The 26034-nt window shown below is 39.7% G+C and overlaps 1 protein-coding gene across 4 annotated transcripts in view; it reads right to left on the reverse strand.

Annotated features, from left to right (window-relative positions):
- ARID5B (AT-rich interaction domain 5B) overlaps positions 1-26034 on the reverse strand; it is a 269486-nt gene that overhangs the window by 57096 nt on the left and 186356 nt on the right. For 3 of the 4 annotated variants that reach the window (XM_089510540.1, XM_089510538.1, XM_089510537.1), the window contains one exon: positions 12241-12353. In XM_089510540.1, coding sequence (XP_089366666.1) covers positions 12241-12353 — 113 coding nt within the window. Of the gene's footprint in view, positions 1-12240; positions 12354-13846; positions 13974-26034 lie in introns of those variants that run through there. The other variant, XM_089510539.1, reaches the window with a different exon arrangement.

A 26034-nucleotide genomic window follows, 5' to 3' on the forward strand; every position in this document is an offset into this window, starting at 1 on the left:
GAGGCTCGGTGGAAGGAGAAAGGAGAGGTCTCAGGTTTTTTTTAATTTAAAAAATTAAATTTTAATTTTAAATTTGTTTATTCTTTTAAAATTTTTTAAAAATCACACCTTACTAAATTTTTAATTTAACCACATGAAACTATGTACATGTAAAAGGATGTGTATATGATATTATAAATTAAAGGTATAACTTTAATTTTGCTAGTTGTTTATGTTACAACTATTATCATTATTCTGTGAAATATGGGAATTACAGTCTGCCCTTCTCATAGGTGGGGAATCTGTTACAGACCCCTCCTGCGTATGAGAAAAAAATGCTTATGTTTAAGTTTCATTTGTTTGTATGTTGGTGTGCTCCTGCATGCAATGCCGTGTGTGCTCCTCTGGAGCATGCACCATTTTGACCCTTGCCACTTCCCGTACATGTATGTTCAAAGCTGCATTTGGGAAGTCCTCATATGCAAGGACAGAGTGTACAATTTATGAGTAACATCAGTACAAAAACATTATTAAGGATTCTGTCTGGTCTGGTATGGGAGGAGGTCAATGAGGAGGGGGATACCACGAGTTGGTACTTGGGGTGACACCAACCCTAGTGTTGCCACTGTGAGTGAGCAGGGAGAAAGGTGGCCAGTGGTCATACAGTGCATTCAAAAACTCAGATCCTAGGAGGAGTGAGCAGTGGTAAGGCACAGGAGGAGAGAGCGCTATGTGCCTCACTCCCTGCTCTCAGTTAAGCTGTTGCCCTCAGCGGTGATGAAGGACACAGTTCTGTCAATCAGTATTAAAGTAATATTCATATGCCAGCATGGTTGCTCACAGGCAGCAGTGCTTCTTCAGTAAGCACTATTGGGACAGCCCATAAAACAGTGTTCCCCAATAGAGGAAAGGTGCAGGCTAAATTTTCATCCCAAAATGAATTCGCAAAAATACCAGTTTCCTTTTTTACCAATCACTTCTATGGTAGAAGCGAAAATGATACTGAAAGCTGGCCCTTCAATAGCAGAAACTACATGGACAAATGATCCAGAGGAAGGGTGCTTCCTATTTCAGAGCATTAGAAAAAGCTGTTGCATAGCAGTGCAGAAAAGAAAACATTCATCTCCTGTACTGCCCCAACAAAAGTGCAAGCATGGTGTCACTTATCAATAAAAAATGTGTGGAAGTATGAAAGGTGTTTTTAAAAAAACCCAAACCAAACCCTACATTTGCAACAGAAAAGCTGATACAATATGTACCGATTACAACATGAACCAAAATTTTCCAACAACTCTATCAGGTATACTTGTAAAACTACCATCTTCCTTCTTAACTGATTTTGATTTTCTAGATTATCAATAATGGAAATAAAATGGAATGTTATCTTTTTTACTTAAAAAAAGCGATACAACCTGAGTGACCCTATATATTCTTTTATGTACAAAGCTTTCATCAAACTCAACTTAACTGAAGGCAAGCCTGTACAATGCATCATTGATATTAAAATTTTAAATTGATTTTTCAAACTCATAATGCATAATTAATAATTTTGGGGAGATTATCTGCAACAAAATACTCTTGTTAGAGGAGGTTACATTATCTATTTTGGATATGCCTTTTTAAAAAAAAGATGGCTATGTAAGAGAGACCTTTGATGACTGCATAACCTAGTGGGGAAACTTCCTTGATATGCTCAGAACTGGAGCAGTGTTTCTATAAACAAAGCATCAAGTTGCAGTGTCTTGGGGTGAGGCATGAACTACTTGTGTTAAAACTGGACAGGGAATAAGGATATATTAACTGAGGTCAGAGTATCTCTCTACCCCATCAAAGAGCTGCTATTATCATGGTCTATTCATTTCTTTGCATTTATTTTAAGAGGAAAAATCCTAGCCCTTGGAGAATAATCTGTATGCAGATACTGTCAGATGTCCTGAAAACTAAAGCATTTCCTTTGGGACTTTTACTACTTGAGAAAGGACACAAGCACCCAGTTTCTATCTTAAAGATCTATATTAACTGAGATGCCCTCGCACATAATCTATCATTTTTAGTGTTCAGCCTTACCCACAAATAGATTATTGCTATCAGAACTCATCATTCAGGTAAATAATAGGTAAAGAAATTAATCTCAAAGCTGGAAAGAGAGACAAAGTGGGAGAGAGGGAGAGGAAGAGAGAGAGAGTATATATGTGTGTACATATACTTTCAAGTCACAATGGTTTAGGAAAGTTTTATTTCTAAAAACATAATACTGTATCAGAAGGGAAACAAGGTGGAGAATCTATGTTGGAACATCCCTTTAGGGATGTGAGATATGTCTGGGGTCACTGTTCCTAGATATTTTCCCCAATATGTACCTTTACTGTTGCTGTGAAAGGAAGGAAATAGTAGGAAATTAATGAGACTCTCTCTTGCCACCCTGGGGAAATGCTTAACAAAAACTGAGCACTGTTAAGCACTGAGATACAATACCAAATTGGCAACTTGGGTGCGAAGGTAATGGAATCTTGTTAACAGTTTAATAAGACTATTACTCCTGTTTTTAAAAGGGAGATCTGTAACCCAACCAGCCCTTTATTTTATGCTGACGATTTGAACATGGATTTATCACGTTTAGCATCAAAGCTCCAACATGAGAGTACACACAAACAACTGAAACCAATGTGATTTACATCTACACAGAACAAAACATATGGAAGTAGAAGGCTCTTTATAAATAAATACCACTGGCTATTTATTTATTTTACAGTTATATTCTGTGTTTCAGATGCAGGTTGAATGTTTTCCCAAACCTGCTCTGCTCAGATACTGGGGAAAATATTCTTAATGTGCTGAACTTTTGGTGTAAGTTTTCCTAAAGTGTTGTTAAAAGATTAGTAGAATCTCTTCATTTAATCATTCCTCCCACTACTAACATCTACAGGATGATGAGTCTCCTTTATCCAAAATGCTTGGATAAAAATGTTTTGGATTTTAGAATGTGTGTGTGTGAGAATGAGATATCTTGGAGATGGGACCCAAGACTAAACACAAAATTCATTTATGTTTAGTATATACCTTATAAACTTATCTTATAAACATATCCTGAAGGTAAGTTTATACAAATTATTTTTAATAATTTTGTGTGTGAAACAAGGTTTATGTGCACTGAACCATCAGAAAGCAAAGGTGTAACAGTACTAAACTGCAGGGATTTTGGGGTGAGGAAGTTCTAATAGCGTTACCTAGGAATTTATTTGAAGACCGTTCATTGGACAACCATGTCCCAGTGTGTCTTTTTGGGGGTACAAAATGGAGCCTATAGAACAGGGTTTAAAAAACAAAGCAAAAACCTAGGGTTTATTCCTCACCCCACCATCCAAAATGGAAACAAGGTGCCTTGTTCTGGAAATCCTCTTATTTTATTTTTACAAAATGACTCTCCCCATACCCAGTCTTGTTTTCCAGACAGTTCAATACACACGGATAGCTTGAATATACACAGTCAGTCAGAAAATGGAAATATGTACATGAAAACAAATGAATCTCCAGAGAACCTATTTTTTTCAGATAAATGAGTAATAACTGATGCAAATTATATAAAAAAAATGGCATTTAATGCTTAATAGTAACAATGCAGATATATTTAAGGATATGAGAGTAGAGCAGTATATCTTTATCACACACATGTATCAAGAGTTAAATTCAGTTTTATCCAGCTGGGCTTACTACTGAGTAAGGTTGTTTTATTTTCGTATGTGGTGATTATTTAGTTAAATGCCAGCAACTCTTAATATGTTATCTGTGGCATGTCTAATTTGCAGAAATTCACCAGTATGGGAAAAACAATAAGAAAGCCCACGGTAACCAATGGACCTGAAGAGTCAGAAGAGGGGGTGATTGGTTTTGGTTTAGATTATGCTAGTAAGAGGTCTTCACAGGTCAGTGATTTACACCATGAATGATCAGAATATCTTCTAGAGTTCTTACTCATTTCAACTTGGAATCAGATGAGTAAGGATTTTCATAGTTTGAGGCTATTGGAGTTTTGTAGTAGTTAGAGGCATAAAAGTGGGACAAAAGCATCAAGCATGGAAATGAAGTAAGGCCCTTTTGGGCTGCATTTTTAAATATAGTGTGTGGCTTATTACAGCTTGCTAATAATTGTCAAGAGCAGATCTCCGTCTCTTTGCCAGTTATTTTCATTGCACATGAAGTTGGGGAGGGAGGATTCACACAATATTTCTTCTCTATGAAATGAACTGTATGTAGCTACTTTGCACCACAGATCTATGGGGACTCCCGTATTTTCAATCACTGCCTAAGTACCTAGAGTCCAGGGGTGACACATGTTCAACAAGCTTAAGGTTGCAATTCTAAAAAAACATTTACAGTATTGGAAGAGATATCACAATAAAATCAATATTAATCACTCCAACCACAGCTGGACAATGAAAAGCCTTTTGTCATACATCAGTAGCAGAACAGTTGTATGTAAGATTCCTAGTTCAATCTCCTGCATCACCAATTAAAAGGGTTTCTGGTATGAGGACTGGCAAAGGCAGCCTAGGTAGCAACTGTGGGTCAGAATAACCAATATGTTGCTAAATCAGCCATTGGCCTGACCCATGAAGCTTCTAGATTTTTTACAATGCAATCATGGACTAATGGACAGTGTAATGATGATGTTTTCTTCCATCTGCAATGTTCCATATTGTCTCACTGTTTTTCAGTAATAGCTGCCAAATGACTTTTGAGTGCTGGCACTTCCACTTGAAAGTGACTTTAGTGTATTATGAGTTATTGTGGTGTGCTTTCAAGTCACTTCTGACATATGGTGACCTAACATGAAGTTTTCTTGGCAAGATTTGTTCAGAGGAGGTCTGCCATCGCCTTTCCCTGAGGATGAGAAATATAACTTGGCCAAGGTCACCGAGTGGAGTTCATGGCTGAGCTGGGAGTTGAATCCTGGTCTCCAGAGCTGTAGCCCAACACTCAAACCACTACGTCATACTCACTCACCGTAATACTAAGAGTCAAACTAGACCATATATTTAGCACATATTTGGAAAAGGTGCTCCTCAAGTGGTAAAAGACATCTAGAATGTGAGCTTCCTCATGTACTTAACGTGCTTTGTTTTGTGACTGGTCACTGGAAGGTAAACACTAGATTATTTTGAAAGTCTACGTGCTGAAGCATATATCTTTTAGGAAACCCTGATATGTCCAGTTGAAAGGGTCTTATATACTTAAAGTAGCAAGAACAACCTAGGTAGCAACTGCCAGTCAGAATAAATATGTTACTACATGAGCCATAAAGCAATACAAGCTTCCCCTAAGACGCAGTACAAGACCGTTCCCTAAAACTACCACAAATTATGCAGTCGAGTCTCCTGCATTTGGGGAAATCGCAGGGGTCAGCACACCCGGAGTGCAATTTCCAGAACTTTGGCTTTGACCTTTGTGATCCTTCTGCTATATTCATAATTGTATTCAACATCTTTGTGTTGGCTGCATCCTTATAAGAGTGTGACTCCATCTTCTTGAATCTGAGTAAAACAATGGTAGAACACAGGCAGCATGTTCTTGAATTTTAAATAGTCATCTGTCAGTAATTTCCAGGTTTTTTTCTTCTGTTGCTGCAAACAATCTTGAAGATTCTGATGATTTGGAAAATTGAGTTTTTAAAGCAAAAATAAATAAATTCTGTTCAATTAAACAAGAATATTAGTTGCAGTCTTTACTGCCTTTACTTCATGGATCTTTGTGATGAACAAGTTACCTGGCTCTTTCGTCTGATATAAAAATACAAATTTTAATCTTACAAACATGATATTTTCTCTCATGTATTTCTGAAGGCATAACCAAGTACATCCTGGAAAGGGAAAAGTCCCTTGGTAAGAGTAACAAATTTATCTTATGAGTTCCTGGGTTCCACAAGCACTACACTTGAACCTTAGGATAATAAAATACAGCACTGTTATCAGTTCCTTAAAAGGCTGCCCCAGCTGGAATTTATTCAGACCCTATTGAAACCAAACCAAATGCCTTTGTATGCTAAGTAATAAAGTCCACACAATTATTTGCTCACAGATAAAGGTAAACAAACTGAATGAAACTGGAGTCACAATAGCTTAAAAAGCTTTTTGCTCAATGATGGCTTAAAATACAGCATTTATCATTTGAGCATGCAGGATGGATATGCAGAATTCAGCCTAAATTGAGAATTAAGTGCTAAGAGTTCCTTAAAATCTTCTGTACTGACCTGTTCCTTGTTTCATACATTGGGTTCCAGTAACAGGAGTTCAAACTGGTGCTTATCAGGCACTGTCAACCAAAAGCCTATATTCAAAGATGAACTAGACAGGTGCTGACAAACACTGCCAGCTGGAAACAGAGTTTGAATGGCTACTTCAAACAGTAGCCTAGCAATTTAGAGCACTTGAAACCCCAGTCTCAAACAGGTAATGGTTTGGAGATCAGACCCAGTTTATATGAATTTCTGTTCCCCCACTCTCTTTTATTGAGGATGCAAAACTGAACTCTTGTGGAAGATTCAGAGCTTGCAAACATTCATGTTTACCTATTTAAACGTTAAAATGCTAAATAAATTTAACTTGTAAGTGTTAAAACACTGAGAAATTTAAACTGGCAATTCATCTGTTAAATCATTTAACTTGGAATTTTCATGTGAAATTATTTAAAACAGATCAAAATATACTGCTGTGAAAAGAAATAACATAGGCTGCATCTGCACTGCAGAATTAATGCAGTTTGACACCACTTTATCTGCCATGGCTCATTGCTATGGAACTCTGAGATTTGTAGTTCTGTGAGATCTTTAGGATTCTCTGTCAGAGAGCTCTGGTGCCAAAACACATTACAAATCCAAGGGTTCTATAGGATGGAGCCATGACAGTGAAAGTGGTGTCAAATTGCATTAATTCTGCAGTGTGGCAGCAGCCAGAGTTTGGTATTTAGCAATGAAAACACCATATCATGATTTGTCACTGAAATTAGGTCAGCAGGTTCTTTTTCTTAAGAAAACATTTCCAGGCTCTGGAACAGTTTATTTTTTCTGCATGGTGGAAGGAAGGCTCATGCTGTTCTTTCCATGGGGTACTGCAACATCTGCCCCAATTGCAGGGCATTAACAAAAGGCAGTGATGTTAATTATGACATGATTTGGTCAGGACTGCATATAGCTTCATCATTCATTCAAGGGTATCATCAATGGAAGTCATGATACTGCAGCCAGAGACTAATGAATGACATTATTTATTCGTTCATTTGGTTTCTATCCTTATTATATTTTACTTAGTGGGCTGCAAGTAAAAAATTCTAAATAAAACAGAAATTCTAAATAAAGAGGACCCAAAATATTTTAAAACCAGGATGAACGCACAAAAAATACAATAAAAGCCATTTGTCAAAACAGAGTGTCACATTTCTTCCAAAGCCTTATGAAATAACAAAAAGGAGTGGGTTTTTTCCCCTTTTAAAAAGTCACTTTACTAATCTAAAACTTCCTGTGGAGGCCTCACAGGAGGATAGGTATTCTACAAATGTGGTCCTTCTTCCAAAAAGTAGTTTGGAAAGTCACTTTTGGACTAGAATTCCCATAACTCCCAGCTGCATAGCCAGGGGATTTACTGGCTGAGAAATTCAGGATGTTGTACTGTATTCTTAAAAATGTAATTTTTCTGAGCTCTGTCAATAAGGTCCTTTTCCAGGATATAGCTACCTTCACGTTCAGTAGTAGTGTTCAATTGATAGCTATGTGGAAGCAGATATTTCTTAAAAGCCAGTATGGCTTAGTGGTGTGAATTTTGGACTATGACTCTGGAGGCCAGGGTTCGATTCCCAACACGGCCATGAAACCCACTGGGTAACCTTTGGCAGGTCACATGCTCACATTTCTATACCGCTTATCAGTGAACTAGCACTTCCTATGCGGTTTACAACGTGCAAACCAATTGCCCCCAACAAGCTGGGTACTCATTTTTTACTGACTGCAAATGGATGGAAAGCTGAGTCAACCTTGGGGACTTGCCTGGAACTGAATTTACAACCTTGTGGCTGCAGTACTGGTATTTAACCACTGCACCACCAGGGCAACCTCAGAACAAAATTGCTAAGAAACCCCCATGATAGGCTCACCTTAGGGTTGCTATAAATCAGAAACAACTTGAGGGTGCCCAACAACAACAACAACAATGGCAGAAAGATGAAAAGAATCAAGCAATGCTGGCTTCAGATTTCTGAGGGCTCTTAGGCAAAGCATCCTCATCAGGCTTTCTGCCTCGTTTCCTCATTTTCACTATCACTTTCGACTGTTCTTCTTCATCTTTTCTGGCATCATTATGACACATCCTTGTTCAACAGGCACAAAGACACCAAACAAGTAAGCACTGTAACCTGGATACTCAGAGCCAGTGTAGCATACTGGTTAGTGAGCGGGACTGGCACTGCAGATCCAGGGTTATGCATCAAACTTAGTGGGTGACATTGGGCCAGTACCACTCGCTTTCAGCCTGATCTATCTCACATGATAATGAGGAGAGGAGGAGACCCACATATGCCATCTTGAGCTTACTGGGAAAAAGTCAGGATATAAATGCAAGTAATATCAATCAATCAATGACTTCCCCTTCTTGCCATCATCATTATGCAGAGCAAGAAGTGAGTGAAGAAGATAAAAGTGAAGAAGAGGAGTAACTTAATGGGCCCTTGTCAGAGGTTCGCTAGTGAGGTGTGGGCCTGCAGTGTGTGACCAGCTATCTTGATGGTGGTCCTACTAGAAACAAGGGTGAACGGCCAAAGTAACATCCAAATACATACCTCTCATGTTATTGGGGAGAAAAAGTTAGATTTGTGGCTATTTTAATGGCCATACTGCATTTCATTTTATATGCAGAAGATATAATGCTTATAAGATTGTTCCTTTTTTTATGCACAGCTCATCAGTGAAAAGCAGTGGAAGACAGATGGTAACTTGTACTTTGAACAGTTTAAAAATGTTCAACAGAAGTAGGGCATCTGCACAGGGAGGCTCTTTGAACTTTTATGCACTCTATAGCAATGGAAATCTGAGAAAGTCCTATAACATTTTACAGAGTTCACAAAGCCTTCAAACATCAAAAATCAAGTTTGTAACCAACATCCCTTTATAACATGATACTAGTAGATCTTATTACAGGCAACTAGCTATTGGGCATACAACAGGCCACATAAAACTATGCAATGTAACATTAATGGCAATCTTTTTTTTTTAACTTTAGAGTTTGGCTCCTGCCAACATTTTCTGTCACTAACATGAGCATCAGTGGAACATCAAGGAGACAATGTTAATAATTTAATCACAATGAACATGGCGTAGCATATAACCAAGCCATCTGACCTCTTTAAGTCTCAAATCATCTTAAGACATCCAGTGTAAATACCATATGCTCTGCCTTGCACTCACTCCCCCCAAATCCTAAGCACCATGAAAGGTAGCAGAAGGGAGACTAATTCTAGACAAAATGATCAACAATTAACAAATAATATATTGGTGAGTACCCCAAAAGAGATATTCCCAACAAGCGAAATGTTTTATACTATGGAACTTTTCTTGGTGAGTTTCTTTAGCCTTCTAATCAGTTTGCCATTTCTCTTGTTATCCAACACGTATGATTTAACAGTTGGCAAAGTGCAGCCCTGGGACTTTATTTTTGGAGTCCACAACCCCTCCAAATGCCCCAAATATGAACTATCACTCTTCTGAAGTAGCAATTCACCTTTTAAAATAGGATAAGCCCCACCCCACCACCATCTTGTCTGACACTGGGAAACAAACCCCAGTTTTACCAAAACAGAAGTGGACTCCTAGCTACTTCCATCTTGAGCTTTTGTTGTTATTTTTTTGAGATTATCCCACGGCCATTTTTGCCCAGGCCGTGCACAGGACAGGATTGGGGTGGAATGGGGAAAAACGGGTGTTATCACACAGAAAATTGCTGCTTCACTGCCATCACCTGTCCCCCGGGCGCTCTCTGCCAACCCATTTTGGGGTATGAAAGCCCTCTGTACCACCAAAATTGGCCAGCAGAGCATGTGCAGGGGACAGGTGCCAGTTGGGTGGCAGTGCAGCAGCAATTTTCTGTGTGATTATACCCATTTCCCCTCATTCTGCTCCAATCCCATCCCATGCACAGCCATGGCAAAAATTGCGGTGCAAAAAACTCCATTAACATTTTGGGAGTATATGCAGAGGGGATCTGAACCCTGATCTCCAGAGTCCTAGTCCGACACCCAAACCAGTATAACCACACTGGCTCCCAATCAAGTATCTTACATAGTTATTAATTATTCCATCAATTAACTTCATGTGTGAATGAACTGTATTATATGCTCTTAATTATACTCCATATGCCTTTAAAAACAGACAAACCTACAATACTTAGTAAAGTAACAGGTGAAATACCAGAACAACCCTTAGAAAAGGAGGCAGGTGGAGATACACACCTACTCCCTCTGTCAGAGAATGTTTCTGCGTGAGCCAAGACACACACACACACACACACACACAGAGAGAGAGAGAGAGAGAGAGAGAGAGAGAGAGAGAGAGAGAGAGGAAGGTTGGCCATTGTTGTTGAGAAGGCTCTGAATGTCATCCAAGCAGCTGCTCTTACTGGTCCTTCTCTCAAGAAAGGACAGTGTGGTGCAGAGCACTGGGCACTGCTGCTTCAGGACATCTGGCTGTCCTCCTCAGTGGCTCTTTCTGGGGTGGGGTGGGTCTCCCTGGAAAAGCCCTGGGGCTGATTGAATTACAGAAGGATGCAGTTACACTGAAATCTCTTGTAAGAATTTTCAATGGAGAAAAAAATGGATACTGCTTTCTGACATGAAGCAAAGGTGAGCAACGCTTGGAAGCATTTCTTAACTACAATTCCCAAAATTCGCTCTCCAGGCAGAATAGCCACAGGCTGATGGATTCTGGGAATTATAGTAAAAAAAAGGACTATTTTCAAAAATTGATAGTAACATAGCACTAAAATGACATAATGCCTTGTGCTACATGTTGCAGCCAAAGTGAGGAAAACTAGTTATGCTCTAGGCACCGTCGCTAGCAGTGACAACAAAGTATGCTAGTATGCCATGTCATATGCTATGACTCTGCTGAAAAGCATTTGTATGATGCGACAGGAGGTGACATGAAAATTACATCTATAGAATTTCTGGTGGCTCATCTGTGCATACAAGTCATCATTTGATGATTTACCATGTGAGGATCATTTGCTCATGAACCAGCTCTTAGTAATCTGAAAGCCATGGATACATGGGAATGTGTTTCAAAGATCTGGTCCAAAACATGATCTATCACTTAACTTCCTTCTTGGACCTTTTTAAGAGGCTGTAACTCAGTACTGTTCAAAACAACATTCTATGTGTGTGTGTTATAATTCACTACTCAAAAGAGAGCTTACATTTCATACATGGTTATTTTCAGACTGTATCTAGAAGGCAAGTGAGATGAGTTTTAACCACTTTGTTTTTGTACATGGTTTACTGGGCTAGTATCAGACTAGAGAGCCAGTATGGCACAGTGGTTTGAGTGTTGGATTACGGCTCTGTAAACCAGGATTTGAATTCCTGCTCAGCCATGAAAATCTACTAGATGACCTTAGGCGAGTCACACTCTCTCAGTCTTAGGGAAGAGCAAGGGCAAACCTCCTCTGAACAAATCTTGCCAAGAAAACACCACGATAGGTTCCCCTTAGGGTCACCATAAGTCAGAAAGGACTTGAAGGACCACAACAACAATAACACCAGACTACTAGCACTGGGAAGGCGCAGATTCAAATCCAGCTGTGAAGCTCAATGGGTAGCTGTGGTCAAGTTTCTATCTCTCACCCTGATTTGCCTCACAGGACTATTGCAAGCATAAAATGGACAACCTTCAACTCCTTGGAGGAAAAGGGGGATATATGCATAAATAAATATTGGATAAAACTGGATGTTTCAAATATACAGTTCTCACAAAAAATTTTCAATCAAAACTGTTTTGCCAACATGCTTATAATAAACAACTGACTGTTTTATTAATATCTTGCACCAAGGCATTCTAAAATACATAGAAAGGGAAGGATGAGAATGGGGACAAAGACTCATCCAGAACAACAGCTAACTGCCATCTCGACTCATTTCCTTACAGAGTATTCCTACTTTGAAATGCTATGAAATGAAAACAAATCTGTATCTGAAATGAAGTTGGATCAAAATTATGTAGTGGCTTACCTTGACAACAGCTTTGCCTTCACAATTGTTATTGGAATCTTTAATGCCATTGAGTGAATCTCTTCTCTGTGGACACGGCTTCTTTTTGCGTGGTCTGCCTTTAAGATTTGGCGCTGAAAACAAACAGGCAACAGTTTCAGCACAATCTCTTACCAAACTGGGGGATGGGGGGGGTTAAACCGCAGGGGCTGAGCAGCCTTTTAAAAACAAGCCTATGAAGAGATCGTACATCTTCCCTGCAATAAATAAAGTTGTTATCCCCAATAGCTGTGCCGTTTCTAGGTCACATATTTGGATGTTATATTCCTACCCGGAGCTCAAAGCTAATCTATTAACATCTCCATCTAACAAGGATCCAAGAGAATACCGAGAAAGCAGGGTGTGTTTTCCCACTTGCTAAACAAATAGTAAAAACAGCGGCTCGCTGAACCTTTTGGGCACATACAAACATACAGAGTGTCCAGTGTAGGCATAAAGACTAAATTCCTTCTTCTGGCAACTTCCTTGGCACTATAAAGTGTTTATTAAGGCAACATTTGTGAGCGTCAAAGATGTTCTCAGTCGCCAAAGCCATCCTTTCCCTGACATCGCACATGGATATTTATTTATTTGTGTTAAAAACATTTTCATTTGCAAAAGCCATCCTTTCCCCGATATTGCACACGGAGGGAAATAATTGATCGGTACTTCTGGACAGCGCATTCAAGATGACAAAGCCAAAGAAAAGCCACACTTGACCAAAGTGTGGTGTGTCTCAAGGCTAGGCAACACTTAGAAGGGCCTCGCTTCAGAAAGCTTTGGGTCACCACAGGAAAACATTGTCTCCCATATGGGTCCAACAAGGAAAGCCAAAAACTTGAGCTGGTTTTTGTTTTGTTATTTCCCGAGAGCGACTGTGAGAAAAGCCTACCAAGTCGCTGTTTTTCTGGGCTGAGCCGAGCCGGCTTCCGACGACGGGACAAAACGCTAAAGCGATCATTCACTTGCGAGATGACAGTGGAGAATCACAGAATGGCCGAAGAGTTGGAGAAGGCCACAAAAGGGTCATCCAGTCCAACCCCCCTGCCATGCAGGAAATCACAATCAATTGAAAACAATAAAAAAATTAAATTAAATTTTTAAAAAAAAGATAACTGTGCCACAAAACCTGTCTCTTGTGCTTAGGGAGCAATAATAAGACTCGTTTCTGGCTCAAGGCTATGGAATTCTGGGAGTTGGAGTTTGTTGTGGGGTCCTGAGCGGAGCTCTGCTCCGCTCTGGACCCAACAAACTCCAATTCCCAGAATTCCATAGCCTTGAGCCAGAAACGAGTCCATCATAAAGCGGTGCCAAACCGGGTTATGTCTCCAGTGTGGATGCAGCCTGAGAAGGAGAAAGACAAGTCCCAAACAAACCCTCCACTCAAAGCCCCCAGCCTCCCTTCCCTCTGCCCCTTCTTCATCCCCCTCCATCCCTAAGCCTTGAAAGAAACCAGAGAGGAGGAAAGCAAAGCCAAAGCCACTCCAGGCTCCTGGGGCTGAGGCGCAAAAGCGCGCGCAAAAACGCATCGCCCCCAAACCAACCCCTGTCTCCCCTGTTTGCCCCAAAGAGAGAGGCTTCTGGTTACCCATTCCAGTCGAGGCACATCGGTCTGAGGGAGGAGGATGAGGAGGGATGCCTCCCCAACCTGGAACCCGGCTCGCCTTGCTGCTATCCTTCCAAGAACATCCCTCTCCAGAGAATGAAAGCTTTGGAGGCTTTGCTGGGCGCTGGGCAAACCCGCCTTCCTTCCCTCCTTCCCTCCCTCCTCAGCTGCTCTGTTACTCATCTAAACACTGGATGATGAGTGACTCCAGCAGCAGCAGCAGCACTGTGTGTGTGTCTGTCTGTGGGAGTGTGTTTGTGTGTGACTGTGGGATGGACAATTCCAGCCTGCTCCCTTTGCCTTTTGCAAAGGGTCGCCCAAGGTGTCCACACTCTGGGCTCCTCCTCAGCTCCCTTTGCTTTGGACATCCCTTTTCTTATTATCTTTAATGCCAAAATCAGCCTCAGTGTGATAAACCCCTATATCACGTTTTAATGACAATTGCCCTATTTTCATAGGTTAATCACTGTTTTAACTCCACATTCCCCCCCCCCCCCCCCTGTGATATGCCTGACAATCCCAACCATGGCTTTCTCAGTTTATCACAAACATTTTAACAACCTCCACAGAGTAAAACAGGGGAAACTCCGTCTCTGGCAAAACTATCTGAAATTGCTTGAATAACAAGGATTAATTCTGGCTCAGGTTTCAGGAGGACTGCTCATTTTTACAGTTGACCAAATGAAGACTGACTAATTCTGGTTGCAAATGCACCTGAGGAAGTAGACTTTAGTCTCAGAAAGCTCATGCTGCCAATTTCTTTCTTTCAGTGAGCCTCCAAGGTGCTACAAGATCTCTTTACAACTAATTCAGGCTGACTAGAAGTCCTCCTTGTCTAGAATACGATTCAAAGATGTAGAATCATAGAATCATAGAGTTGGAAGAGACCGCATGGGCCATCCAGTCCAACCCCGTTCTGCCATGCAGGAACTCCCAATCAAAGCATCCCCGACAGATGGCCATCCAGCCTCTGATTGAAGACCTCTAAGGAAGGAGACTTCACTACACTCCAAGGGAGTTTGTTCCACTGTCGAACAGCCCTTACTGTCAGGAAGTTCCTCCTAATGTTGAGGTGGAATCTCTTTTCCTGGAGCTTGCATCCATTGCTTCGGGTCCTAGTCTCTGGAGCAGCAGAAAACAAGCTTGCTCCCTCCTCAATATGACATCCCTTCAAATATTTAAACAGAGTTATCATATCACCTCTTAACCTTCTCTTCTCCAGGCTAAACATCCCCAGCTCCCTAAGTTGTTCCTCATAGGGCATGGTTTCCAGACGCTTCACCATTTTAGTCGCTCTCCTTTGGACATGCTCCAGATTCTCCACATCCTTTTTAAATTGTGGTGCCCAGAATGTACACGTCCTACATTTCTCTCCAGGAGGAATGTCAAAATGTCCCCCATTTTGAGCACGACTCAGAAGCCTGCCTTTATATTTCTAGGAGTGTTTTGAGCTTTTCCTTTGATCATGCCCTCCATTTTTCTGGAATGGCCTATGCTTTGCCCTGCCTTGTCCTCCTTTATGGGGATGACATCTGGTCTCCCTGTCTAATTTCCAGTATGGTGTCTGAGGAAAAATATAGATGAATTTTTGAGTCACAGAGGGACAGACAATGGCATTTTGTAAAAAAAGAAAAGGAAGACACCCCCCCCCCCCGCCAGCAGTGCCTTACTCATTTTAAAGTTGGAATTAATTGACTGAAAAGCTCCCAATGGCAGAAATTCCACAGACTTGCCTCTCCATCTACTTGCTTGTTATTCGGTTGTAGTAACAGTGAGACAGAATCCTTCAGCCACTTCAAAGGATGGGGAATTTGGATTGAAATAACACCTTCTAGAATGTTCTAGGATTACTTCATGCATGACATAGTGCAACTATAAATCCCATTCATATCAGATGTGTAATTAGAGAGAACGCATCTCTACGAATCAATGATACCTGTGGCATTTTGTTGCACAGCAAGAGGCAGTCTGGAATTAAAGTGATATTTCCATTAGCGAAACCGCTGCACATTCAGGATGTAGTGCTCCTAGGTGCCACATTTCCCTCTGCTAGAAAAAGCCAAAGCTGATAACAAAATACATAAATGAGCTATTTACAGTATTCACATGACAACACTATCATCATCCCTCCCCGCCCCCCACCAAAATAAAACTATAACAGCAACCCAGTCCATTCTCATGGAAGATAGCATCAAAAGTATTCAGAATGCCAGAATGGTTATAGCATAAGCAGGTCTTCATTATTTCCTTGCAGTCACCCTCTTAGAATATCAAAAGTGAAAATACATTTCAAACATGTACGGAATCTGCTTTGAAAAATCACATTTATTATGATCGTATCAGCCACATTTCAGAGGTGCATCAAAGTATAGTATCTCACAGAATGCACTCAGCAACTGACAGACCTTGAACAAACTTGCCAGATTTTTTGGAAGGCTTTACAGTCAACCCTCCTTTGTTGCGGACTTGAAGTCTGTGGTCTTGAATATTCATGGAGGGCTAACCTTCGCTATTTTTAATAGCGTGCACCCCTGCGGCACACACGCTGTGTGTGCTCGTGGGCACACGTCCCATTCAAGCCTATGGGGCTTGAATATATGCGAGTCTCCACTTTTGCAGGTGGAGGGCAGAATGGATTCCCTGCAAAACGGTGGGCCAACTGTAATTTTACAGTACATTAAAGAAACAAAAATAATGACTACAGAAAATCTACTAGTATCCATCCTTGATAACCAGCAAATTGAAATCGTCAAAGAGTTTCCATAACTTGAATCAATCATTGATCAGAACACAGACTGAAGTTAAGGAATCCAAAGAAATCTAGGACTGGGAAGCACAACCATGAACGAACTCGACAAAATCCTAAAGTACAAAGATATAAAACTGAATACTAAAGTTTGGCTTATCCAAGCCATCATATTTCCCATCACCATGTATGGATGTGAGAACTGAACAGTGAGGAAAGCTGGTAGAAAGAAAATCAACCAATTTGAGATGTGGTACTAAAGAAAAGTGCTGACAGTACCATGGGTAACCAAGAGTGCAAAAATGGGTGATAGAACAGATCAAACCTGAACTCTCCCAGGAAGCTTAGATGACTAAACTGAGGCTGTCATACTTAAGCCACATCATGAGAAAAAAGGACTTACTAGAAAACACAGTAGTAACAATAGGAAAGGGAGAGGGCAGGAGAAAGAGAACACTGCAAACCAGGTGGTTAGACTCACTCAAGGATGCCACAGCCATGACCCTGCATGACTTGAGCAGAGCAGTTGGGGACAGGGGATCTTGGAGATGATCTACAGGGTTGTGAGGAATCAAAGTCAACTGCAGAGCAGTTAACAACAAATATCCCTGTGTAGGGCCAGGTCAAGACTTCAGATGAAGCAGCCAACAGGTCTCTCATTCATCCCACGTAAGACGACCCAAACCCAACCAAATTAATTTTGAGCACAAAATCCCATGAACATACGCGAGCAGTAAAAATATATCAATGACAAAGTAAATAACTAACAATTGCTCAGCACCCAACATCTGCTGCCTGTGGTGATTGCCTCACTCTTCCTACAAGTAGGGCCAGCCCTGTAGTTTTGCACTGATTCTGAGAAAATCTGTTGCCTTACCTGTCTTTATAGCTGCAGTACCAAGCTCTTCATCCCTTTTTCCTTTTCTGCTCATCTTGAACATCAAAAGTATGTACCATGTAAGAGAAAATTCTAGACAGCAGAAGCAAGCCCACTCTGGGCAGGTGTCTGGGATTGCCTATGTGAGGAGATCCCAGATCCCAGAGACAAATAACGTTTTAAATATGTAGGAACTCACTAAATATGTAGGAACTCATTTCCATGGTAGTGAGTTCCTACATTTTTAAAGCTTTATTTGTACAGTCAACGTGCATATAGGTAGGAATAATACAGACCCCTAGACGTTGTTCAATTGCAAGTCCCAGCAGCGCCATCCAGCATTGCTCCTGGTTCCACCCTGCTAACAACTGGAGAACCACATTTCTACCTCTGCCCTAAAAACAGTCTAACTCCTCTCTCCACTTCTTCCTCTTCCCAACTTCTTTTAATACATACAACTCCCAGCATGCAGCTGACAATCTACAATACTACATAAATTCGTTCCAAACCTGTTTGTACAACATTTACCCCTTCATACTTGTGGAAATGATATACAAACTAGAAAACCATGGTTTAAGAATGTGAGAGAAGGAAGAATCAAACAAGCATATTATTTGTTCCCAGGCCATTAAACTACTAAGATGTTTACACCTAAATCAGGCCAATGAATATATGAAAATCAGATCTGTTGAAGTAATGTCCAATGTGAAAGCAAGATATTTTAGCTACACCATGCTGCAAAATAAAGTAAACACCTCTTCTAGGGAAAGTCTTAATCTGATAAAATGCAGGATAACCCAAATATGGTTTTACATCCACAGAACTCAACAGCCTTCCAAAAAACAATATTAACCATTGGTGAGATGAATGTCCGTTTTAAACAGTATGAAACTCATTTATACAAATATGTGTGTAAATTGCCTTTTTAAAAATATTTGCATTCCAGTTTCTAAATCAGCCCTAGAAGAAGGAAAGAAATTGTTCTGAAATGTGTCAGGATCAATACAGTTAAGCCAGGGGAAGGCAACCTGCGGCCCGGCGAGGCCTTGGGACCGGCCCCAGCCTGGTCCTGCCACCGATTGCCGGCGGGGCCTTTGGGGGGCAATTGTCTATAGAAGCCTCAGAAACATGCATTTATATTAACATTTTTTTAAAAATCAGCAAATTTTTTCGCGTGTCCTCCATTTTTTTAAAAAAAAGCCGTCTTCCATTTGAAAATTTTGTCCTACATTTGTCCTGGTTTATTTATATATTTATTTTTTTTAAAAAAAAAATATTTAATTATTTATTTTTTGGCTTCAGCACCCCCAGTTGTCTGAGGGACAGCAACCCGGCCCCCCGGCTCAAAAAGATTGCCTACCCCTGAGTTAAGCAGTCTTACCCTCCCCCCCCCCGTCCCACCCCACAAAAAAGATTGCCTCTTTCTTGGAGGTTTTGTGTGTGTGTGTATGTGTTTCAAAACAAGCCTGATTTACACTTGAAGTACTCTAATGCTTTATTTTTACCTTTGTAAAAATAATAAAATTGTTGGAATACACACACATAAACACAAAGCACACCTTGATACATCATTCTCTCACTCTAGCTGTCACCATGAGAAACCTTATTGGCACGAGTGAGTAGATAAACAGAGCCACATAATTACACAATCCATGTTTCTTTCATAGTTCTCCCATTCTTCCTGTTATGTTCCTGACCTTTCCAACCTTAATGATTTCTGTGGAAATAGTAATGACCCAAATCAAATAAGAACCCAAGGTGAGTTATAGAGGGATCATTTCAAAATAAGTGCAGTGCTCACAAAAGAGGAAGTTTGGCTAATTATTGGCAAAGCAAATTGCTCTCGATACAATAGAAAAATGATTATTTTCCCACCTAACTATTTCCTTGTGTTAAAATACTCTGCTATTCCAACCGAGGTGAAATGGTGTGAAATGGAAAGTTTGGAAGTATCAAGAACCACACAAGCCCTTGCTGACAATTTGAGCTTAACTGCTCTTTCCATTTTAGAAAGAAAAACTTAACACTATTAATGGCTTTGAAGTCCAAAGATAAATTATTTTGGGTTTTAAAAAGAGAAAAGAATGGGACATCGATTTCCTGTGTTAGGAACGAGTGATAGTGATATAAAAATTCAGGCTGTTTAAGCTGAAAAACACTGCCTTGTGTAATTACATAGGAGGTGTCACTGTTGAAAGGAAAAAGAAAACAACTCGTTCCATCATTATTGTTTGGCATAAAGGTGTTGAGAAAGTTAAAAAAAATTGCTTGGCCAAGCAGGGCTGATGCTTTGATATTTCAATTGCTTAGGTTGAGTATTAAAATCTATCAAATTCAGTTAATGGCTAAATCGCCAACAACGGCTTGCATTGTCTTAGTGAATTATGATGGCCTAAGTCAGAGTTATGCCATTGCAACTCACTTTTTTGGTTGTTGTGGAGGTCAGAATTATGTTCCAACAGCATGATAACCAACTCTCACACACACAACCATTTTGTGCAAGCATAGGTATAATTGATTGGTGCAGAAAAGATATCCGTTATTCAGAAGAGATATCCATTATCCATTACGAAATCATAATGTGTTAAGTATGAAAAAACTGTTGCAAAATAAAGTATCAGTGCTCTAACAAGTAATCTGAACCAATGGGCAAGGAAGAGGAGTGAAATTCTGAGTTGTATGGCTAAAAACCTAGTAAAATGACAAACCCCAGGATTCCATAGGATGAAGCTACAGCACTTAAAGTGGTGTCAAACTGCATTGTTTCTGCACCTAAATTTAGGGACACTGCACTGTCTTTCATGGATTTCCAAAACCACAATAGTAAGCCTTTTTGTTAAAGTAATACAAGCATCTAGAGTAGTTGCTTCTGTTAGCCTTATGCTAACAGCACTAGTGTGCTGACTTGTTCTAGACTGAATATCAAGTATTCTTATAAAATCTGGTAGGAAAATTGTCTGATATGGTCCTCAATGTGAGTTCATGGTACAGGCAAAGAATGGATCAGAAACTAGTTCACAGCTTAATCTGTCAAAGACTATACATTACCTCTCATGCAAACCCACCCAAGCTACAAAAAGATGCCAACTCATGCTGTTCTCATGGTACAGTCCTGAGATGCCATACTGATTTTTTGGCCATGGGCAAGAGTTCTATATATGTACAAAGGCTAAGGGCAGTAACAGCAATCTAGGTATAGCATTACTTGAGCTTGGAAAGTTCATGTTACAGTGTGAAATATTTCTTATTACTATCTGCTGAGCCCTTGTCATAATACAGGTCTCTTTTTAATCATGTATTTTGATTGACATGAAGACATGTTATTACAGACAGGGTGCTAAAAGGTGGTATTAGCATAATTGAAGTCCAACTAGCTACCTGGGCATTTTGTCAAAAATCATCGCTGTAGCCAAGGGCTTTTAATGAGAATGGAATGTATTACTTCATTTGACATACCTGGATCACTTACGCATACTAAATCCAAAATACCCTTGGACTTTTCTGGCATCTGAACAAACCATGTAAGTAAACTACAACCTGCTCTATTTCCTGCTCATTTCATCTTCCCAACTGAGCAAATGTATTAAACAATTGTCAAAGTTCTATCATTTTTCATTTCATTCTCATCTCTATAGCTATTTCCTGATGTGGCTATTCAGTTCTGGCCCTGTAGGTATTAGGGTTTTTCGGAAACATTTTCAAAAGACGCTATTTTTGTATGACAGTAATATACTGTGATAGCTATTCTCCATCCCTCACTTGCCTCTAGCTCTCAGTATTAGAGAAATCTCTGTAGCATCCTCCTGCCTGCACCCCATTAAGTGCGTTTTGGAGTACTGAGAAGCAGGAAAGAAGAAGAAAGAATGGATAACATTGTTGTTGATAAGCAAGCCAAATGACTTTGTAACACTAGTTGAAACTTTAGTCAAATTGAGGATATGTGGGTACTACCTGGCCTCTTTTGAATGAATGAATGAATGAATGAATGAATGAATGAATGGACATTTTATAAGACTGGAAGCTCACAAGTGGAGGCTGTTTATTCTATAGTTTTTGCAAGGTATTTAGTCATCTTAGGCACAATAATTATGATAATAATGATATTAGCAGCAGCAAGCCTTTTGGCCAAGAACTGTTCAGCTATGTTCATATACCAACGATATGTATATAGATTTTTGTTTCTTGAATTACTGCCCTCCTAATCCCATCATGTTACATGGCAAAATTCTTTTGATACAGGGAAAATTGTGTAAACTGTTTCCGATACAGCATGGGAGGTATGCTTGCTTGCGATTCAAATCTGAGTATAGGGACTTCTCCAAAATCCCAACAGGCAGGGCCAAGGCATTGACTTAACTTGTATCTTATTCTTCCTCATGCTGCCATTTTGTTTTTAAACAGGCCTTTTTTTCTTTTTCTCCCCTTTAGGTGGCAACATTTTCATTACGGCAACACTCAGCCTTAATGGAAGACAACAATCTAATTCACAAACATTAATAACTTTTTCTTCCCATTGAGGAATGAGGATGTTGAGAACTTTAGGAAGAGGAAGAGGGTGGTGAATGATAGCAAACAATGAAATTTGCCGCTAGAAAGACCAGAATGATCTACACATAAACAGGGCATGCCTTTGTTTTTGTCTATATAAAGAAAAACAAAGGGCTCTTGCCACAACTGTGGACAGTTTTGGGTGGCCCAAAGCTCCTGTCTTGCTTGCCTTTGGCTTAAATAGAAACTTTTGAAAGCTCACAGAAATGTCAATAGAAAACTGTGGGTGAAAATCAAAAGGGTGCAAGGGTTTGCACTGGATTATTGCTTGCTCCTTTCAGTTGAACTGATCCCAGCAGCTGGAACTGAGGCTTGCCATATCAGGGTCATTCTTCTGAGCCACTTGGGATTCACTAAGGACTGCTCCCCTTTTGATGGGCCTTTTGATCCTCCAAGAAGCATTTACAGTCACATAAGATAACCTCAGTGTTTCATATCACTACAGTCACAGATGTGTATTCGGACCCTCAGGCTTCACTGAATTCCTAAAGGTGCTAGAAAAAGTCTGTTTTTAGTTGCTACAGAGAACTATCACCAGATTATAGTACAACATTTGGCAGTTTCTCTCTGGATAAGAAAAGGTCAAATCAAGGTTACAAGTAAGCGTAAAATAAAGAGGAAAAAATAAACCCTCATTAAATGCATCAAACTGACTGCATATTAGCAACTAGCTACTAATTAGGTTGACAGCATCCAGAAAAGAGGCAAGAAATAGTTATGTTATTAACCCAGAATACTTGTTCCTGTAATCTGTTTTTGCTCTTAACTTTGCAAGAGTAACCATGTATAAAAATAAACAATAATATATATTTGCTTTATCCTTTTGGGCAACGCCAGTAGCTATTTTGGAGGTTCCAGCTCTTTATTGATCATCTTATCTTTCTCTTTTTGTGTTTTTGCTTGTATTTCTTTCACCTGTTCAGTTTAGAGATCAGCCTACAACAGCCTGGACTGCAATACATCTGGAGGGCATTAGGTTGCAGAAGGTTGCTGTAGATTAATCAACAAAAAGTTTAGCTGATTACTTGGCTGGGTTCAGTTTTAAGGGGTGAGAAGAAATTTCAGTCGATGAGCTTGAAAGTTAATTGCATACTTTCTTTTGGCAGTGGTGGGGAGATATTGGTTCTGTTATTGTAATAGGGGAAAATAAATTGTTCTATCAGTGACAGGTACATTTTGTTCACTAAATTCAAAGTCCTCAGACTTCTTTCAATATCTCAAAATGGGATAAGCAAGTACTAATGCCTGGTAATGTGCAACTTGCTTACTTTTAATTAATTGGGTTTAAAATAGTTGACTAATGATCTAAAAAGTTGTTTTACCAACTGATGGCTCTTTCCATTTTTTAAAAATGTTTTCCCCAGTCTTTCCCATTTCTCCCATTTGTTGGATTTCAGCAGTCAGCAGTCCTTATTGTGCTGATATACTGGCTATGCTGACATAATAGCTATGCTGCCTGGGGCTGATAGGAACTGCAGTACAACATCATCTACAGAGATACATTTTGCCTACCCTTGATTTAAGACAATGCAGATGGTTCTGTGCAGGTCATAGCAGTCACTGGGGAAATCAGGTACAAAAGATTGTTTGTTTGTATTAAGCTGGGCTATATTTCGTTTTTAAAGCCCTTGCTTTATTCCATCTATAATTATGATTAGTATGTCTTATCCAGTAGAGTTTCAGAGGTTACTTACATTTTCTTTTAATGTATCTAGGATCTGTCTGGTGCAGCAAAATATTTGGCTTTCTATTTAACTTTTTAATTAGGGTATGATACCATAGGGCAAGTTGGAGAATTTTAATTTATCTTACTAGTGATATCTGTGTATTGTTTCCTTTAGGCTCTAGGTAAAACATTACTTTCTAACTTGATTTTTAATTTGTAGACTGTAGTCAGCCTTTCTGATCTATCAACAGTGTTATTTTCCATGCATGTGCTGCTGCCCCTCTAGGCTGAAATATGGCCACAGTGCACAGATTTTAATCTCATTTTACCTATGTTATGACATGGTATATTTGTTCGATGATGATGATGATGATGATGATGATGATGATGATGATGATGATGCATGTTCATACTATGAAGGATGGGATCTGTGTAGCAGCCAAACCTGAGATCTACAGAAAATATGTGCTTGTATCCATGCGTGTTCAATTTGAAAAGAAAAGAAAAGAAGTGAAATGGAATGGAATAGATAGAGGGAATGAGCTTGTCCTTCACTTCTCCGGCAGCCAGAGGCTCATTCCTGTACATGTGTATATACACCTTCCTATTCAACATGTACATTTGAACACAATAGTGCATGGAGCATGCCATGGGTTTATAAGCCCCTTTATTACAAATAAAACATTTTGTATAAACCTAGATCTATTTGTGTGTTTTTGTACGCGAGAACATTCTGTTAACAGGGTCAGTTCAGCTCTCTGCAGTGGTGGATGGAATGCATATGAAGATAAACAAGCTTACAGTACTGTATATATCTTCATATGTAGGTCTCTATACAAAATGTTCCATATAGCAGAAAGGGATGAACTCATACCAGACTCCAGTATACCAGCACAAAGTATATAGTGGAGCACAGAGTAAAGTGGCCCTGACTTTCTAAAACTGACAAAAGGGATTGTCAGATGGGTATATGAGTAGGAATGAGTGAGAATTTCAATGAATATGTGATCAGACTTTACCAAAATTTGAGAGGTGGAGAAAGTAAAACTAACAGATTTTTTTCATCCCTAACAATAGAAGCCAGCATGGTGTAGTGGTCTGGTCTAAGAATCTGGGAGACCAGGGTTTGAATCCTGGCTCAGCAATGGAAACCCACTGGGTAACCTTCGGCAACTCATATTATCACAGCCTGAGGAGAAGGCAATGGCAAACCCCCATGAACAAATCCTGCCAGGAAAACTTCATGAGGATTGCCATAAGTCAGAAATTATTTGTAGGCACATAATAACAAACTCTATATCATCAAGTAACTAATGGGATTTAAGGGGTGGGTGGGAATGGATGGTCTTGGCAATGTATAATTTTAATTGTAAGCCGCTCCGATTGTGTTACATAGAGGGGTGGGATATAAATATTATTATTATTACGTTTGCATATCACATCTAGTAGATTTTGGCTTACAATATTTATTGAACTCTATCCAGTATGTTTTCATCTCTTAAACATAAGAATTGACACATACAGGTTGTTGGTTTTCAAAAGCAAGTCCATGGGGTGGGGTAGGGAGCCAGCTGAGAGTTTACAACAAACACATAATGTGCTACCATGCAAATGACATATCCTTGAAAGTACAAGTTCTCCACATTTCCTATGAAAAACAGCAAAATGATTTTCTCCTCAAATGGGAACAGACTGTCTCATTTCAAAGCAAAATGTTTAGAGATATGTACATGTAGAGAAACATGTGGGCTAAAAAAATATGCGGAGCAGCCACTATTGCCAAACAATTCATTTTGGAGTGACACCATTCAATTGGATGGTATCACTCTGAATCAAGAAATCTGAAGATTACAGCCAGTTTCACTTGTAAATAATAAAGCATACAGTAATGCACCTCACCCCAGGCATGCATACACTGAAAATACAGGAAAATATCTCCAAGTGGGGCTGCCATATACAACCTTCCTTGTTCTCATGTGCTAATACTTTTAAATACATTTACTCCAGTTTTCCAGCCAAAAACTGTTGAAAGTAGCTAGCACAAAGAGATATTTGGTTTTTGTACCAATAGACATACAACAATAGTATTTCATCTTTATCTTCATGCCAGAAAGGGCTACATCTATTATATTTCTGCCTGCCAACCATAGCCCTCCTAGTAGGAGAAAAAAGATGACAGCACTATAACAACCAACTTTTCTCATTCTTGAAAAGCTGCAGGATAAGCCTGGGTTGCATACGGGCTCCATATGGGCTGCATACGGGAGAATGTTGTAAGACCCATCTTTGAAGTTAAATGCACATGTATCTTGTTGGGGGAAAGATGGGTTAAG

This window comes from Sceloporus occidentalis, unplaced genomic scaffold (genome assembly GCF_023333645.1).
Source record: "Sceloporus occidentalis isolate IW3139 unplaced genomic scaffold, rSceOcc1.0.p SCAF_2, whole genome shotgun sequence".
In the NCBI taxonomy this organism is placed as follows: Eukaryota; Metazoa; Chordata; class Lepidosauria; order Squamata; family Phrynosomatidae; genus Sceloporus; species Sceloporus occidentalis.